Source organism: Salvelinus alpinus, chromosome 10, assembly GCF_045679555.1.
Source record: "Salvelinus alpinus chromosome 10, SLU_Salpinus.1, whole genome shotgun sequence".
Classification (NCBI taxonomy): domain Eukaryota; kingdom Metazoa; phylum Chordata; class Actinopteri; order Salmoniformes; family Salmonidae; genus Salvelinus; species Salvelinus alpinus.
Window position 1 is genome coordinate 72,764,116 of NC_092095.1, and position 19,717 is coordinate 72,783,832.

At 40.5% G+C, this 19,717-nt stretch overlaps 3 protein-coding genes across 7 annotated transcripts in view; all 3 read left to right on the top strand.

Moving 5' to 3' along the window:
- Positions 1-19,717, top strand: part of LOC139533032 (zinc finger protein 271-like) — a 279,603-nt gene that overhangs the window by 152,187 nt on the left and 107,699 nt on the right. The gene's annotated exons all lie outside the window — the stretch shown is intronic.
- The window catches only part of LOC139533065 (zinc finger protein ZFP2-like), a 316,223-nt gene that overhangs the window by 73,401 nt on the left and 223,105 nt on the right, over positions 1-19,717 (top strand). The window lies entirely within an intron of this gene.
- LOC139533062 (zinc finger protein 135-like) lies at positions 982-19,620 on the top strand. Its single transcript, XM_071331282.1, has 4 exons — positions 982-3,132; positions 4,480-4,713; positions 17,329-17,574; positions 18,212-19,620. Exons 2-4 carry the CDS (start codon positions 4,482-4,484, stop codon positions 19,153-19,155), a joined length of 1,422 nt encoding a protein of 473 aa, XP_071187383.1. The 5' UTR covers positions 982-3,132; positions 4,480-4,481; the 3' UTR covers positions 19,156-19,620.

Genomic DNA, 19,717 nt, shown 5'->3' on the forward strand with positions numbered 1-19,717 from the left:
ATGTAAATCAGCGATTGCATTAAGAACTAATTTGTCTTTCGATTCCTGTCAACCCTGTATTTTTTAGTCAAGTATATGATTAGCTTTTGATTAAACTAGATCACTCAAAGATGGCGACCGACATTTCCAGGCTTGTTTTGCTACTATTTTCATTGTATAACCACGGTTTTTTATGGCTAAATATGCACATTTTCGAACAAACTCTATATGTATGTTGTAATATGATGTTACAGGAGTGTCATCGGAAGAATTCTGAGAAGGTTAGTGAAAAAATTTATATATTTTGGCGATGATACGATATCGCTCTCTTTGGCTTGAATTCATGCTGGGGTAACGTTTGCAAATGTGGTATGCTAATATAACGATTTATTGTGTTTTCGCCGTAAAACACTTAGAAAATCTGAAATGTTGTCTGAATTCACAAGATCTGTGTCTTTCCATTGCTATGTGCTGTGTATTTTTAAGAAATGTTTTATGATGAGTAAATTGGTAATACAAGTTGCTCTCTGTAGTAATTCTAGTCGCTTTGGTGAGATTTGTGATGGTGGCTGCAATGGCAAACTATGATTTATACCTGAAATATGCACATTTTTCTAACAAAACCTATCCTATACCATAAATATGTTATCAGACTGTCATCTGATGAGGTTTTTTCTTGGTTAGTGGCTATCAATATCTTAGTTTAGCCGAATTGGTGATAGCTACTGGTGTTGAGAAAAAATGGTGGACAAAGAAAAATGGTGTCTTTTGATAACGTGTTTAGCTAATAGATTTACATATTGTGTCTTCCCTGTAAAACATTTAAAAAATCTGAAATGGTGGCTTTATTCACAAGATCTGTATCTTTCATTAGGTGTCTTGGACTTGTGATTTAATGATATTTAGATGCTACTATTTAATTGTGACGCTATGCTAGCGATGCTAATCAGTGTGGGGGGTTGGGGGGTGATCCCGGATACGGGGTTGAGGTTCGGTAAAGGTTAATATAGCAACCTTATCAAAATACAAATGTTTTCAAAAATGTTGACGCTTACAATTATCCGCGTGTCGTTGTGTTACGTCTTGAGGAACAAATGGCGGGTGAATGACTTGCTTCTTTCTCCCAGTTTTGAAGCATGACGGTTATACATTGTAATACATTCCGTTGTGATATTGTAAACGAACATCAGTTTCTTTTGGAGCGCGATTCATCAACAATTATGTATTTTGGGGAGATAATTTGAGGCCAGGAAGATGATAAAGGAGGCATTAGGAAAGGTAGTCAGTCAGAGTGACCAGTAGTGGTTTTGTTTTGATTTCATGCGTCTCAGAAGAGCTGAAGGAGAAAGCATTGTGTTTTTCGGAGCAGGGCAGCAATAAAAGGGTGTTATATCTGGGGTTTTGTTATATATTGAGGTTCATCGTCTTGAGCAGAAGATTCCACGAGTGGTTGGAGCACTAAACCGTGTAGTAGATGGAAAGAAGGAAGAAAGTCAATCAGTTTTACCGTTGTTTGAAGAAGATAATCTGCCTACTACCGAGGTAAAGTTGCTTTTATATTCACACATTCGGATATTAAGTAGACATTAAGCAGACATTCAGCAGACATTTGCAAAAATCCATTAATAATTGTAAAAATCTGTAACTAATTCATTGATTGTCACAGACATATAAAAATAGATATGGTTTATTCTTTAAATGTCTAGCATACTTTTACAACCTTCGTTTTGAACAAAAAAATCCAGTTTTGATTTGATGGAAATATATAAAATCTTAAATGCAATGTAAAGCTGTTTAAATCAATAACTAATTCAACCTTTTGTCACAGAATCATCAAACTAGATATGATTTATTCTATAAATGTCTAGCATATTTTTACAACCTTTGTTTTGAATACAAATTCCAGTTTTGATTGATAGAAATATATCAGATCTATTAGATGCCATTCTAGTAATGTTTGATATTACAACATACGTTTTTTGCAAATGTATGTCTTTATTACTATACGATTTATATTGCCTGAATACTCAACGATGATTAACAACTCAGTTATGTGTGCTTCTGCCAGGGTTGTGGTCAAATGCATGTCCTTTAAAGTCAATTTAGCAATTGAACAAAAATCCAATTCAATTTGAAAATGTTCCTAATTGCAAAAACATGTAACAGAATTTGGGTATTCCAGAACTGTTATTTACATGTAAATCAACATAACCCTGTTTTATGTTTTCAATACTGCAGATAGAACGCTCTGTGTGCCAGAGATGGTTCCATTTAGCTTGTCTGGGGATGAAGGACTTCAACAAAGCCAAAACAGAAAATGATTGGAAGGGGCCTTTTGCTGTTAAATTAGAGACGTATGAATAAATGACTGTTGTTCCTTGTAACTACTTTAAAAAGTGGAACTGTTGCACTAAAAATGCAAACATTGATTTGACATACAATTTAATATTGTAAACATTGTACAACTTTATGTAAACATTGTCTAGCTTCATATAGAACAAATTGCACTTGAAATGAACATTTATTTTAAGGGAATTTAAATAAATGCATATTCTCACTTTTTTCAAGAAACAATCACTGAATTAGTTAATGATTTCTTCATCTTTAAATGCAATATTTGAGATTTTATGTATTTCTATCAAATCAAAACGGGAATTTCTACTCAAAGCAAAGGTTGTAAAAGTCTACTAGACATTTAGATTTTTGCCTTGTCAGCTCGGGGATTCGATCCAGCAACTTTTCAGCTACTAGCCCAACACTCTAACCACTAGGCTAACTGTGATGCTAGGATATATATGATATGCAGTGTGAGCTATTGTGAATAAGCCACTGCGGTTATGAAATTGATAAAAGAATGACCATGTTTCAACTGTGTGACGACAGAATCTTTTTGGTATTTATTAGGATCCCCATTAGCCGCTAATAAAGTATCAGAATTGTTCACTTCTCTCATTGACTTCTCAAACCCCGGCTTGGTCTTCTTCGCAAGCCTTCTCTGAAGTCTCGCGTTTTTACGTCTCTGGGTTTAGAAACTGGTTGTGTGGGAACAGGACCATCCGCGCAGGCGCGCATCATTCTTCAGAATAAAGGATACGCCAGAATTGTGCAGTCGAGACGACAACTTCTGTGTCCTTTTCAAATATATTACTACTGGTATGTAATAGCACGTTCTAATATCGAAAGAACATGTCATAACATGCTAGGTAACAAATACGTCAAGGTATTATCTCGTTTGGTGAAGGTTTTATGTGCTATTTTGGTGTCAAACAGCGTGAGTGAACGTGATAACTTGTTTACAAGTCACATAGAGACTTTGGGTTAAAGTTAGTCTCTGAGTGGATTTAACGTTATATCATTTCGTCAAGGTAATTTCATAAAGGATCAATTTATTTGAGATTTCTGGGTTCGTTTTACGTGTCGTTTTTGGTTTTGTGTAAGATTCACGAGGTGGTAAAATGGCGGTCCCCCTCGGTCTGCATTAAAGCACATCAGTCCAGGCAGTGAGGGTGCAGCAGAAAGACAATTTTACGGTTGCACTACTGTTTTGGAGCTAAATGTAATGATTATCAGTTTTCTACATGTGAACTAATATTCAGAGACATTCAGTTGTTTCTGTCTATCTAAAAATGTTACTATGGTGTGAACGGAAATACTATTGGTTTTTGATTGGAATAATTCAGTGAAGACAAGGTTATTCAGGAAAATAGTACATAGTACTGCCTACAACATACTACCTTGTACTAAATGGTTTTTGAGTCATTTATGTGTATAGGGGATATCTACTATAGATTAAGTGCGTTTAAGTTGTGTAGTGTAATTTAAAGTGTATACTTTGTCTAATGTGAATTAATTAATGTTTTGTTGTCAATGCTTAGCTACCAGATCTATTGAAGTGAGCTCAGTGCTAGACTTGGACAGGAGCTCACCGAAGCTGAGTACTGTCACCTCAAATTTCTACTGTTTGAGCTCATGTTCCTCTCATAGAATATTAGCTCAACAGTATTTATTTTTAGATAATAAATTAAGTGCCAGAACTGTCAAGACTAACTTTTGTGTCCGTTTCTCTTTATTACTACTGGCTGACTCAGATTAAGTCTGAGGCCGGTAATTTCAACAGAGGACAGACAGCCTGCAACTCTCCTTCTACACGTTTTACGGTTGCACAACTGTGTTGTGTTTTTGAAGTAATACAGTGAATACAAGGTTATTAAGGAAAATAAAACGAACTAACCTTCCACTAAATGGTTTTTGAGTAATTTATGCATTTATCTACTACAGGGTAAGTATTAGCTCAAAAGTATTGTGGAGCTCCTGCACCTAAATATAAGTACCAGCACACCCAAAATGAGTATCCGCAACTATTTCAGTCAAAGTCCAGCACTGAATTAGATAATTGAACAAGAAAAAATATCATATATTTAATAGAGAGTAAAGTAAGTGCCAGAACTGTCAAGACAATAACTTTTGTGTCCGTTTCTCTTCTACTACTTACCGACTCAGGTATGAGGCCGGTAACATCAACAGTGAGAACAAACACAGCCATCCTCTCTCCTTCCACACTGAGTCCAAACCTACAGTCACTGGGTCCTGATTGTGACAGTGGAGCCCAGTTTGCACTGCAGGATCCAGAGATGGCATCAGTGAAGCTGGAAGACTGCAGTCAAACACTGGAGCTGAATGTCAACATTAAAGATGAAGAAGAAGAGGAGAAGATTGGGACATCTGTTAATAAAGGTAAGAGCAGGTTCAAAATAACTAAGTTTGTTGTTCATTCCAACTTCCCACTGTGCATGAAAAGTTGCAGTAGAACTGTTTCAATGAGAAGGTAGATGGTTCATGCTACTGACACTTGCATGGTTTGACACCAGTATTGCCAGCATTTGTTTTCTTCACTGGGCTATCTGGCGTGATCAGAGAGTAGACTAAAGAGGTGAAGTAGACGAACTGCCAGTGTTTTAAAGTTCTATGAATTGAACCTTGAGATACTTTTAGAATAGTTGTATTCCCCTTTTTGCATTGCACAGCCTACTGATATGAATACTTACAGGTATCGTAGTGGTTAGAGCGTTGGGCCAGTAACCGAAAGGTTGCTGGATCGAATCCCTGAGCTGACAAGGTAAAAAGAAAATGTAATTCTACCCATGAGCATAGTAGTTAACCCACTGAACCCCGGGCGCCGAAGACGTCGATGTCGATTATGGCAGTGCCCCGCACCTCTCTGATTCAGAGGGGTTGGGTTAAATGTGGAAGACACATTTCAGTTGAATGCATTCAGTTGTACAACTGACAAGGTATACCTTTTTCCCATTCGGAAGGTATTTAGACCCCTTGACTTTTTCCTCGTTTTGTTACATTACAGCCTGATTCTAAAATTGATTAAATAAAGAATTTTCCTCATCAATCTACTCACAATACCCAATGATGACAAAGCAAACACAAGTTTTGTAAATGTTTTCACATTTTATAAAAAAATTTTTTTAAAACTGAAATACCTTATTTACATAAGTATTCAGACCCTTTGCTATGAGACTCAACATTGAGCTCAGGTGCATCCTGTTTCCATTGGTCATCCTTGAGATGTTTCTACAACTTGATTGTTGTCAACCTGTGGTCAATTCAAGATTGGACATGATTTGGAAAGGCACACAACTGTGTAGATAAGGTCACACATTTAACAGTGCATGTCAGAGGAAAAAACCAATCCATGAGGTCGAAGGGATTGTCTGTAGATCTCCATGAAAGGAAAAATTCACAAACTGGTAAAATGGAGGCGTCCACTCGGTCTGCGTCAACAGACTTCAGTGCAGGCAGTGTGGATGCATCAAAGTGAGACAATTTTTTACGGTTGCACTACTGTTTTGAAGCTAAATGTAATGATTATCGGTTTTCTACATGTATACAATTAGTCAGACACATTTGTCCGTAGAGCACCATGAAAGGATTATGTCGAGGCACAGATCTGGGGGAGGGTACCAAAACACTTCTATATATATATACAGTGGGGAGAACAAGTATTTGATACACTGCCGATTTTGCAGGTTTTCCTACTTACAAAGCATGTAGAGGTCTGTAATTTTTATCATAGGTACACTTCAACTGTGAGAGACGGAATCTAAAACAAAAATCCAGAAAATCACATTGTATGATTTTTAAATAATTAATTTGCATTTTATTGCATGACTTAAGTATTTGATCACCTACCAACCAGTAAGAATTCCGGCTCTCACAGACCTGTTAGTTTTTCTTTAAGAAGCCCTCCTGTTCTCCACTCATTACCTGTATTAACTGCACCTGTTTGAACTCGTTACCTGTATAAAAGACACCTGTCCACACACTCAATCAAACAGATTCCAACCTCTCCACAATGGCCAAGACCAGAGAGCTGTGTAAGGACATCAGGGATAAAATTGTAGACCTGCACAAGGCTGGGATGGGCTACAGGACAATAGGCAAGCAGCTTGGTGAGAAGGAAACAACTGTTGGCGCAATTATTAGAAAATGGAAGAAGTTCAAGATGACGGTCAATCACCCTCGGTCTGGGGCTCCATGCAAGATTTCACCTCGTGGGGCATCAATGATCATGAGGAAGGTGAGGGATCAGCCCAGAACTACACGGCAGGACCTGGTCAATGACCTGAAGAGAGCTGGGACCACAGTCTCAAAGAAAACCATTAGTAACACACTACGCCGTCATGGATTAAAATCCTGCAGCGCACGCAAGGTCCCCCTGCTTAAGCCAGTGCATGTCCAGGCCTGTCTGAAGTTTGCCAATGACCATCTGGATGATCCAGAGGAGGAATGGGAGAAGGTCATGTGGTCTGATGAGACAAAAATAGAGCTTTTTGGTCTAACTCCACTCGCCGTGTTTGGAGGAAGAAGAAGTATGAGTACAACCCCAAGAACACCATCCCAACCGTGAAGCATGGAGGTGGAAACATCATTCTTTGGGGATGCTTTTCTGCAAAGGGGACAGGACGACTGCACCGTATTGAGGGGAGGATGGATGGGGCCATGTATCGCGAGATCTTGGCCAACAACCTCCTTCCCTCAGTAAGAGCATTGAAGATGGGTCGTGGCAGGGTCTTCCAGCATGACAACGACCCGAAACACACAGCCAGGGCAACTAAGGAGTGGCTCCGTAAGAAGCATCTCAAGGTCCTGGAGTGGCCTAGCCAGTCTCCAGACCTGAACCCAATAGAAAATCTTTGGAGGGAGCTGAAAGTCCGTATTGCCCAGCGACAGCCCCGAAACCTGAAGGATCTGGAGAAGATCTGTAGGGAGGAGTGGGCCAAAATCCCTGCTGCAGTGTGTGCAAACCTAGTCAAGAACTACAGGAAACGTATGATCTCTGTAATTGCAAACAAAGGTTTCTGTACCAAATATTAAGTTCTGCTTTTCTGATGTATCAAATACTTATGTCATGCAATAAAATGCAAATTAATTACTTAAAAATCATACAATGTGATTTTCTGGATTTTTGTTTTAGATTCCGTCTCTCATAGTTGAAGTGTACCTATGATAAAAATTACAGACCTCTACATGCTTTGTAAGTAGGAAAACCTGCAAAATCGGCAGTGTATCAAATACTTGTTCTCCCCACTGTATATACTGCTCAAAAAAATAAAGGGAACACTTAAACAACACAATGTAACTCCCAAGTCAATCACACTTCTGTGAAATCAAACTGGCCACTTAGGAAGCAACACTGATTGACAATAAATTTCACATGCTGTTGTGCAAATGGAATAGACAACAGGTGGAAATTATAGGCAATTAGCAAGAAACCCCCAATAAAGGAGTGGTTCTGCAGGTGGTGACCACAGACCACTTCTCAGTTCCTATGCTTCCTGGCTGATGTTTTGGTCACTTTTGAATGCTGGCGGTGCTTTCACTCTAGTGGTAGCATGAGACGGAGTCTACAACCCACACAAGTGGCTCAGGTAGTGCAGCTCATCCAGGATGGCACATCAATGCGAGCTGTGGCAAGAGGGTTTGCTGTGTCTGTCAGCGTAGTGTCCAGAGCATGGAGGCGCTACCAGGAGACAGGCCAGTACATCAGGAGATGTGGAGGCCGTAGGAGGGCAACAACCCAGCAGGACCGCTACCTCCGCCTTTGTGCAAGGAGGAGCAGGAGCAGGCCACAAATGTGCATGACTCCATGAGGGTGGTATGAGAGCCCGACGTCCACAGGTGGGGGTTGTGCTTACAGCCCAACACCGTGCAGGACGTTTGGCATTTGCCAGAGAACACCAAGATTGGCAAATTCGCCACTGGCGCCCTGTGCTCTTCACAGATGAAAGCAGGTTCACACTGAGCACATGTGACAGAGTCTGGAGACGCTGTGGAGAACGTTCTGCTGCCTGCAACATCCTCCAGCATGACCGGTTTGGCGGTGGGTCAGTCATGGTGTGGGGTGGCATTTCTTTGGGGGGCCGCACAGCCCTCCATGTGCTCGCCAGAGGTAGCCTGACTGCCATTAGGTACCGAGATGAGATCCTCAGACCCCTTGTGAGACCATATGCTGGTGCGGTTGGCCCTGGGTTCCTCCTAATGCAAGACAATGCTAGACCTCATGTGGCTGGAGTGTGTCAGCAGTTCCTGCAAGAGGAAAGCATTGATGCTATGGACTGGCCCGCCCGTTCCCCAGACCTGAATCCAATTGAGCACATCTGGGACATCATGTCTCGCTCCATCCACCAACGCCACGTTGCACCACAGACTGTCCAGGAGTTGGCGGATGCTTTAGTCTAGGTCTGGGAGGAGATCCCTCAGGAGACCATCCGCCACCTCATCAGGAGCATGCCCAGGTGTTGTAGGGAGGTCATACAGGCACGTGGAGGCCACACACACTACTGAGCCTCATTTTGACTTGTTTTAATTGTTTTAAGGACATTACATCAAAGTTGGATCAGCCTGTAGTGTGGTTTTCCACTTTAATTTTGAGTGTGACTCCAAATCCAGACCTCCATGGGTTGATAAATTTGATTTCCATTGATAATTTTTGTGTGATTTTGTTGTCAGCACATTCAACCATGTAAAGAAAAAAGTATTTAATAAGAATATTTCATTCATTCAGATCTAGGATGTGTTATTTTAGTATTCCCTTTATTTTTTTGAGCAGTGTATATATATATATATTAGTTCCAGGTAGAACAATTATCTTTTTTTATACCCAACACGAGGATAGATGAACATAACAACCAAACAAATAAATAAAAAGTACAATATGCAGTTGTAGATAATGTAGATTACGCTTCGACTATAGCCAATATTCACATACATTCCTTTGAAATACAGATTTGCAGTTCCAATGCTTCTACAATATCACCGGTTTGCAAAAACTCACCAAACGAATACCAAATATTATGAAACTATGGGGCTTTCTTTTTCACTATATAAGTAAATTTTTCAAGAGCCAGGCTTGTCGTTAATTATTTTAACCAATGACCAAGTGAGGGGGGACTGACATACTTCCAGTGGAGAGCAATTGAACGTCTAGCTTGTAATAGACAGAGGTCAACCATTTTATTTTCTCTCCTATGTAAAGAGAGATTCTCTGGGTAAAGATTTAGGAGGCATAGTTTAGGGATTAGTGGTATTGGGGTAGAGGTCATCTCAGAGATATAGCGCAGTACTGAGCTCCAAAACGTTTGTAAATCAAATTGATTCATAAAGCCCTTCTTTCATCAGCTGATGTCACAAAGTGCTTTACAGAAACCCAGCCTAAAACCCCAAACAGCAAGCAATGCAGGTGTAGAAGCACAGTGGCTAGAAAAAAACTCCCAAAAAGGACAGAACCTAGGAAGAAACCTAGAGAGGAACCAGGCTATGAGGGGTGGCCAGTCCTCTTCTGGCTGTGCCGGGTGGAGATTATAACAGAACATGGCCAAGATGTTCAAATGTTCATAGATGACCAACAGGGTCAAATAATAATAATCACAGTGGTTGTCGAGGGTGCAACAGGTCAGCACCTCAGGAGTAAATGTCAGTTGGCTTTTCATAGCCGATCATTCAGAGTATCTCTACCGCTCCTGCTGTCTCTAGAGAGTTGAAAACAGCAGGTCTGGGACTGGTAGTACGTCCGGTGAACAGGTCAGGGTTCCATAGCTGCAGGCAGAACAGTTGTAACTGGAGCAGCAGCACGGCCAGGGGGACTGGGGATAGCAAGGAGTCATCAGGCCAGGCAGTCCTGAGGCATGGTCCTAGGGCTCTGGTTCGCTGAGAAAGAAAGAGAGAGAGAGAGAGAGCATACTTAAATTCACACAGGACACCGGATAAGACAGGAGAAATACTCCAGATATAACAGACTGACCCTAGCCCCCCGGCACACAAACTACTGCAGCATAAATACTGGAGGCTGAGACGGGAGAGTTCGGGAGACACTCTGGCCCCATCCGACGATACCCCCGGACAGGGCCAAACAGGCAGGATATAACCCCACCCACTTTGCCAAAGCACAGCCCCCACACCACTAGAGGGATATCTTCAATCACCAACTTACCATTCTGAGACAAGGCCGAGTATAGCCCACAAAGATCTCCGCCACGGCACAACCCAAGGGGGGGTGCCAACCCAGACAGGAAGATCATGTCAGTGACTCAACCCACTCAAGTGATGCACCCCTCCTAGGGACGGCATGGAAGAGCACCAATAAGCCAGTGACTCGGACACTGTAATAGGGTTAGAGGCAGAGAATCCCAGTGGAGAGAGGGGAACCGGCCAGGCAAAGACAGCAAGGGCGGTTCGTTGCTCCAGTGCCTTTCCGTTCACCTTCACACTCCAGGGCCAGACTACACTCAATCATAGGACCTACTGAAGAGATGAGTCTTCAATAAAGACTTAAAGGTTGAGACCGAGTCTGCGTCTCTCACATGGGTAGGCAGACCATTCCATAAAAATGGAGCTCTATAGGAGAAAGCCCTGCCTCCAGCTGTTTGCTTAGAAATTCTAGGGACAGTAAGGAGGCCTGCGTCTTGTGACCGTAGCGTACATGTAGGTATGTACGGCAGGACCAAATCGGAAAAATAGGTTGGAGCAAGCCCATGTAATGCTTTGTAGGTTAGCAGTAAAACCTAGAAATCAGCCCTTGCCTTAACAGGAAGCCAGTGTATCTCAGCACATTCCCACAGGCAATGATACAAGGTGCCTAAATGTGTGTTACATTTAACACACAGGTCTGAGGTATTGGGATCAAATTTGTGGGGCTTAACAAGGGTGATACATGTTCTCATTATCCAATTGTATTGCAACAATCTCAGGGGGATGTTTATTGTCTGTATCTGAGCTCGAGAGCATATCATACCCCAATACACTGTACATATCCAGAAGTGGACATAGAAGTTTGTCGTTAAATATCTAATGGGAGCCCATCTGGACTTGCCTCTTTATTTCCCTTCATATTGAAAATAGCATCAGATTTCTACAGGATCCATTGATAATTGTCCTTGTTAATTATGAATTGCATTAATGGCTCGGTCTGAATTTAACCTCTTAATGCGCCAGGCCAGCAATTTATCAGGTTTTTCACCATGATCATAGGACTGTCAAGGATCAGGACTGTACAGCAAATCTCCTATGTGGAGGTGGTGAAGAGAGTTGAAGGGGAAAAAGGCCACAGTTCTATAGAAGATATAGTGGTGGATGCACCACAACCAGTTGCAAATGTTGTACGTCAATCAAGTGATCTGAATACACTTATTGTGAAGAAGGTGGATGTTTTGAGTATTTATAGCCACAGTTATGAATTGTACTGCACAAGAAGTCCAGGAAGCTGGACATCATATCTGCAGCTGAGAAGTTTTTGGGCCTCCAAGGACTACTGTCGCCAGAAAATGTTCCGCTCTTACAGGATTCTTCTCAGCCTGTGTAGGAACCTGATTAGAACTGAATAGCGGGCTGATTTAGTTTAATAAAAATTGTGTTATTGACAGTTTGTATGATTTTTACAGGTGAGACAAATCAAGAAGCTGATTAAACAGCATCATCATCATTACACAGGTCCACCTTGTGCTGGGGACAAGAGTAGCTGAGTAGGTACCCTGGCAGCAGCAATTGGGGATCCCTGATGTCAACGTTGTGAACAGAGTTCCCCTTGGAGGCGATGGGGTTATGGTATGGACAGGCATAAGCTACAGACAACTGCAATTTATCGATGGCAATTTGAATGCACACAGATACCATGACACGATCCTGAGGCCCATTGTCCTGTCATTTATCTGCCGCCATCACCTCATGTTTCAGCATGACAATGCGCAGCCCCATGTCGCAAGACTCTGTACACAATTGAAAATTATGAAAATGTCCCAATTCCATGGCCTGCATACTCACCAGACAGGTCACCCTTTGAGCATGTTCGGGATGGTATGATCGACGTGTACGACAGCTTGTTCCAGTTTCCTCCTATATCCAGGAATTTCGCACAGCCATTGAAGAGCAGTGGGACAACATTCCAGATGCCACAAACAACAGTCTGATGAACTCTATGTAAAGAAGATGTGTCCTGGAGGAGGCAGCGGCAGCTACCCACTTCTCCAGTGCTTCATTTGTAAATTGGGAGGTGCTGGAACAAGAAGTGAACCCAAGAGGGGGGGGGGGGGGGTTGGGGTGACCTGGGGGTCTCTGAGGTACCAGAACACATTAAATAAAATACCTGTATGATATTGCATGCATTATCATGGTTTTTGCGTACTGGCATAATATATATATTTTATTTAACTAGGGAAGTCAGTTAACCTTTTATGGCTGCAGGGCGGTGCCGGTACACTAATGACAACAGCCCGTCCAAGTGCAGGGCGCGAAAATATATTTTTTAGAAATATTTAACTTTCACACATTAACAAGTCCAATACAGCAAATGAAAGATAAACATCTTGTGAATCCAGCCAACATGTCCGATTTTTTAAAATGTTTTACAGCGAAAACACCACGTATATTTATGTTAGCTCACCACCAAATACAAAAAAGCACAGACATTTTTCACAGCACAGGTAGCATGCACAAAACCAACCAAACTAACCAAGAACCAACCAAACTAACCAAGAACCAACCAAACTAACCAAGAAACAACTTCATCAGATGACAGTCTTATAACATGTTAATCAATAAATCTGTTTTGTTCGAAAAATGTGCATATTTGAGGTATAAATCAGTTTTACATTGCAGCTACAATCGGAAATAGCACCGAAGCAGCTAGAACTTTTACAGAGACCAAATTGAAATACCTAAATACTCATCATAAAACATTTATGAAAAATACATGATGTACAGCAAATGAAAGACAAACATCTTGTGAATCCAGCCAATATTTCAGATTCTTTAAGTGTTTTACAGCGAAAACACAATATAGCATTATATTAGCTTACTACAATAGCCAACCACACAACAGCATTGATTCAAGCCAACAGTAGCGATAACGAATAAACCAGCAAAAGATATTCATTTTTTCACTAACCTTCATAAACTTAATCAGATGACAGTCCTATAACATCATATTACACAATACAAATATGGTTTGTTCGAAAATGTGCATATTTAGAGCCGAAATTCGTGGTTATACAATGTGACCATGTAGCAATTATTTTCCAGAATCTCCGTATATGTTTCTGACACTCAGCTATTCTGACCAAATAACTATTCATAAACTTTACTAAAAAATACATGTTGTATAGGAAATGATAGATACACTAGTTCTTAATGCAATCGCCGTGTTAGAATTCTAAACATAACTTCAGTAGACATGCAGCTTACGTTATAGCGAGAGAGCGCACAAAATCTGGGCGCAAACTAATAGTAAACATGTTCGACAGATATATGAAATAACATCATAAATGGGTCCTACTTTTGATGATCTTCCATCAGAATGTTGTACAAGGGGTCCTTTGGCCAGAACAATCGCTGTTTGGTTTTAGAATATCCTCTTCTCCAGTCAATTAGCAAGGAAAGCTAGCAAAGTGGCGCTAAGCTCTCCTTCATGAACAAACCCAGACAACGCAACACGCCTAACCTCCTGAAAAAAATTCAATAATCTAATAAAACTATATTGAAAAAACATACTTTACGATGATATTATCACATTTATCAAATAAAATCAAAGCCGGAGATATAAGACGTTTATAACGAATGCTTTTCAGAAGCCAATAGTGGTGACCTTTATGCGCTTCCTGAACAGAGGAATTCTGGGGTCATGTCATTCCAAGCTATCTCTTTTGACCATAGAAAAATACCTAGAAACCCCATTTCACCTCTCACAGCCTATTGACATCTAGTGGAAGGCGTATGAAGTGCATGTATACTAATAGATATAAAGCACATTTATAGGCAGGCCCTGGAACAGAGCCCTCGATTTAAGATTTTTCACTTTCTGACAGGAAGTTTGCTGCAAAATGAGTTCTGTTTTACTCACAGATATAATTCAAACGGTTTTACAAACTTGAGTGTTTTCTATCCAATAGTAATAATAATATGCATATTGTACGAGCAAGAATTGAGTACGAGGCCGTTTGAAATGGGCACCTTTTATCCAGGCTACTCAATACTGCCCCTGCAGCCCAAAGAAGTTAAGAACAAATTCTTATTTACAATGACGGCCTACCCGTACCGAACCCGGATGATGCTGGGCCAATTGTGCGCCGCCCTATGGGACTGCCAATCACGGCCAGATGTGATACAAACTGGATTCGAACCAGGGGCTGTCGTGACGCCTGTTGCACTGAGATGCAGTGCCTTAGACTGCTGCACCACTCGGGAGAATTGGTGTTGAGCCACTTACAAAAGTTGCACACATGGAGTACATTTATTGTAGCCTGGAGTCCTGGAAAAATGTGGCCTTTTATAAACAGATTTCATGCAATTCTACATCATTTTAGATGACTGGAGAGAAAAGTCTCTTTTGCAGAGACTTTTTCAATATAAACGACCTTGTCTCTAATCCATCAATAGCCTAGGCCAGGTGTGAGGAGAAACACATTGTACAATATGAGGAGGAAGTTATAGTCCTAAACAAGCTTTCCAGTTTCACTGACTCACCCAATGATGTGCAGCTCACTCACCGGACAAAAGCTTCTCTCTCTTGCTTTACTTTGTAAAACAATGCTGTTCTCTCAATAGACCTATTTGGAAGTTGATAACTTGGTAACATACAGATTAGTATTTTCTTTTCAGCAGGATCCATTTGCTTTACAACCTGTGTTTTCCAGTAATTGTATTAGAAATATTGCTGAAGGCCTGTTTTGGCTGCATGCTGTTAACTGACAGATTTGCCACATGTTCCTGACTGTAGACATGCCTTGTGATTTGGCTACACACAATCCACAGCTAGGCTATTTTATTTAAATTAGCTATTGATCCTCTGTACCTAAATACTCCTGGTGTAGTATTGGGAATTATTAGACTGCAGAGTGTTGCAGCAACACACTTCCCACAGCTATTATTCTATTAGGAGATAAATGAAGAAGTGCAATGCTGGAGAGATGAGTTGCCGGCTCATGTCTATAACAGCACAGAGAGGGAGAGAGATCATAGAAAGTGAATCTCATTTTAGTTTTAGCTCATTTAGCTCCGATTGCTTTTATTAGGATTTTTACATTGCAAACAGGATAAATTATTTTTCACGCCACAGGAGGTATCCTGATCCTGGCAAAATTGGTTCTGGAACGATAAACTACAAACCAGAGAGGTGCCAGAGGATCTGGCTCAAATTAAGCACCGCCCTTCTCATATAATGGGGTAGGGACATCCCAAGAATCCCTGAATGCACGGATGGTTGCACCGAAGATTTTTTTTATAATTAAACAAGATAGACCACAGCCATATGAGTCATAGTGGGCAGAGCCAAGCACGAGCTAGCAAGATCCTATTGGTGCGTTCTAGCACACTTTCTGGTAGGGAACGCCTCGTCTGTGAAGTGCTCGTGTGCGATAACTCAATTCGCCTTTGCGTTCCTTCTAACAACCTTATAAAAAAACGTTTAAAGAATTTGCAAAGGGTAAAATCTACAAATCTTAGTCGACTCTGTTTACAACAGATTTTAGTTCTGGGAACAGAAAACTGTATTAAGATCAGATGTTTCATAGATTAGAACATTTGCAGAATGTCGGGCAAAATCCATCTCGTTCCATCTTCTCCCACTGCTGGCCAGTGGGCTTCCTCTCACTACCATATTTGGTAGTGAGTGGAAACACTAAGCGAATGCTTCACATCTATACATCTGGTGAAATATCTGTCTCATTGTTCTATCTGTGGCTGCACTGTGGTCGTGGGGGAACAGGAAGTACCAGACAGGCACGCACCATTCTTCAGTATAAAGAAAGCGGCAGAACTGTTATGTCAAGAAGATATCCCTTGTGTCTGTTTCTATTTATTACTACAGGTATGTAATGGCACTTTTAAACTTCCTATTATCGGAAGAACATGTCATACCATGCTAGGTAACATCCGTTAAGGTATTAACATGTTTGATTTGTTATTTTTGTGTCAAACCAAGTGAATGTGAAACTATTTTAAGTCACACAGCTAGAAACTTTGAGTTTGTCTGAATGGATATACATAATTGCTTCATGGTAGTTTAATAAAGAATACATTTATTTTTGATTTCTGAGTTTGTTTAGCATGTTATTGGTTTTGTGTAAATTTCACGAGCTGGTAAAATGGCGGTGCACACTCTGTCTGTGTTAACGGACTCCAGTGCTGGTGCAGAGAGACAATTTTACAGTTGCACTACTGTTTTGAAGCTGAATGTAATGATCATCAGTGTTCTACATGTGTACTAATATTCAGACACATTCAGTTGTTTCTATATGTATCTATAAATGTTACTATGGTGTGAACGGAAATACTATTTGATTTTGATGTGAAATAATACAGTGAAGACAAGGTTATTCAGGAAAATAGTACATAGTGCTGCCTAAAACATACTATAACCTTGTACTGAAAGTATTTGTCATTTCTGCATTTCTGTGAATTTGGGAAATCTACTATAGATCAAGTTCACTTACGTTGTGTACACTAATTTTAAAGCGTGTACTTTTTATTTAATTAATGTTTTGTTGTCAATGCTTACCTACCTCATCTGTTGAAATGAGATCAGTGCTTGACTTGGACAGGAGCTCATCAGAGCTGAGTACCGTCACCTCAAATTTCTACTGTTTGATCTCATGTTCCTCTTATACAATATTAGCTCAACAGTATTGTGGAGCTGCTGCACCTAAATATAAACAGTACCGGCACCTATTTCAGTCCAAGTCAAGCACTGAATTATATAATTGAACAAGAAGAAATATATTTAATAGAGAGTAAAGAAAGTGCCGGAACTGTCAAGACAATAACTTTTTATGTTTCTCAATGTTACTACAGGATTAGAATTAAGTCTGAGGCCGGTAACATCAACAGTGAGGACAAACCCAGCCTGCCTCTCTCTTTCCACACTGAGTCCAAACCTACAGTCACTGGGTCCTGATTGTGACAGTGGAGCCCAGTTTGCACTGCAGGATCCAGAGATGGCATCAGTGAAGCTGGAAGACTGCAGTCAAACACTGGAGCTGAATGTCAACATTAAAGATGAAGAAGAGGAGGAGAAGATTGGGAAATCTGTTTCTCATGGTAAGAGCAGGTTCTATCTAACTAAGTTTGTGTTATTCATTCCAACTTCCCACTGTGTATGAAAAGTTGCAGTAGAACTGTTTCATGATGAACTGTTTCAATGAGAAGGTAGATGTTATTTCATGCTACTGAGACTTGCATGGTTTGACACCAGTATTGTTTGCATTTGTTTTATTCACTGGGCTATCTGGAGTGATCAGAGAGTAGACTAAAGAAGTGAAGTAGACAAACTGCCAGTGTTTTAAAGTTCTATGAAATTAGTATGTGTAGTTACTAACTCTTGTGATAGTGAGTGGAGGATATGGCTCATTTATGACTTTTGCCCCTTTTTAGAATATTTTATTCCCCTGTATTGTACAGCCTACTGGTATGAATACATATGTCACCCAGTACAGACAGAAGAGGCCTGGCCACCCCTTTGGGCCTGGTTCCTCTCTAACTTTCTTCCAAGGTTCCTGCTTTCTAGGGAGTTTTTCCTGACCACTGTGCTTCAGCATTGCTTGATCTTTGGGGATTTTAGGCTGGGTTTCTGTAAAGCACTTTGACAACTGCTGATGTAAAAAGGGCTTCATAATATCAATGTGATTGACATGTATATCACACCAATTGACTGGTTCTTCTGATATTGTTCACACAGGAGACCATGTTGAGACATTCTCTATATCCAGAGAGCAACAGCAGGAAGATCACAGAGCTAAGAGGTCTCACCACTGCCCATATTGTGAGGAGATTTTCCCAATTCTATCAAAGCTAAAAATACACACAGGAAACAATCTTTATTTCTGCGCTGACTGTGGAAAATGCTTTACAACATCAACTCATCTGAAAGTTCATCAGAGAACACACACGGGAGAGAAGCTTTTCTCCTGCTCTGATTGTGGGGTGAGTTTCTCTCGTCTGGGCCACTTAAAAAGACATGAACATATACACACAGGAGAGAAGCCTTGCTTCTGCTCTGACTGTGGGAAGAGTTTCTCTCGACTGGACCTCTTAAAAAAACATGAACTTATACATACAGGAGAGAAGCCTTACTCCTGCCCTGACTGTGGAAAGAGTTTCTCTCGACTGGGCCACTTAAAAAAACACGAACTCATACACACAGGAGAGAAGCCTTACTCCTGCTCTGACTGTGTCAAATGTTTCTCAACATCAGCTCAGCTAAAAGTTCATCTGAGAACACACACAGGTGAGAAGCCTTACTCCTGCTCTGACTGTGGAAAGATTTTCTCTCAACTGGGACACTTAAAAAGACATGAACATATACATACAGGAGTGAATATTTATGCCTGCTCTGACTGTGTGAAATGCTTCATTACATCAACTGATCTAAAGGTCCACCAGAGAACACACACAGGAGAGAAGCCTTACTCCTGCTCTGACTGTGGAAAGAGTTTCTCTCTACTGGGCAACTTAAAAAGACATGAACGTATACATACAGGAGTGAAGCCTTACTCCTGTTCTGACTGTGGAAAGAGTTTCTCGCAAATGGGCCAGTTAAAAAGACACCAAGGTAAACATAAAGGAGAGAAGCCTTACCACTCGTATTGTGGCAGAGTAACTCAAGTGAAAGTCACCAAGTAAAATACTACTTGTGTAAAAGGCTGAAATTATTTGGTTGTAAATATACTTATGTATCAAAAGTAGAAGTATGAATCATTTCAAATTCCTTAAATTAAATGACCAATTCGGCACATTTGGGCAAACTCCTGGCAGACTTGATACAGTCCAGTAATGTAATTCTTCACTGCATCAGTCAAACTGTGCACACACACTGCTGCCATCTGGTGGCCAAAATCTAAATTACATCTAGAATCCTATCTGAAAGTATGGCCTTTCTCTTGCTTTTCAAAGATGATAAAAAAGAAAAACACTTTTGTTTGTATGATCTTTTACCAGATCTAACGTGTTATTTTTGTACATTAATTTCACATTTCCACAAACCTCTAATTTTTAACTTTCAAAAGGTATCAAGAATATGCATGTCTTTGCTTCAGGTGCTGAGCTACAGGCAGTTAGATGTGGGTATGTCATTTTAGGTGAAAATGTTTTTTTTTAAAGAGTACGATCCTTGAGGTTTTAAGTGAACCAGACGACACAATTGTGTTGTTTTTTTATATTACAGATATCCAGGAGCTCCAACACC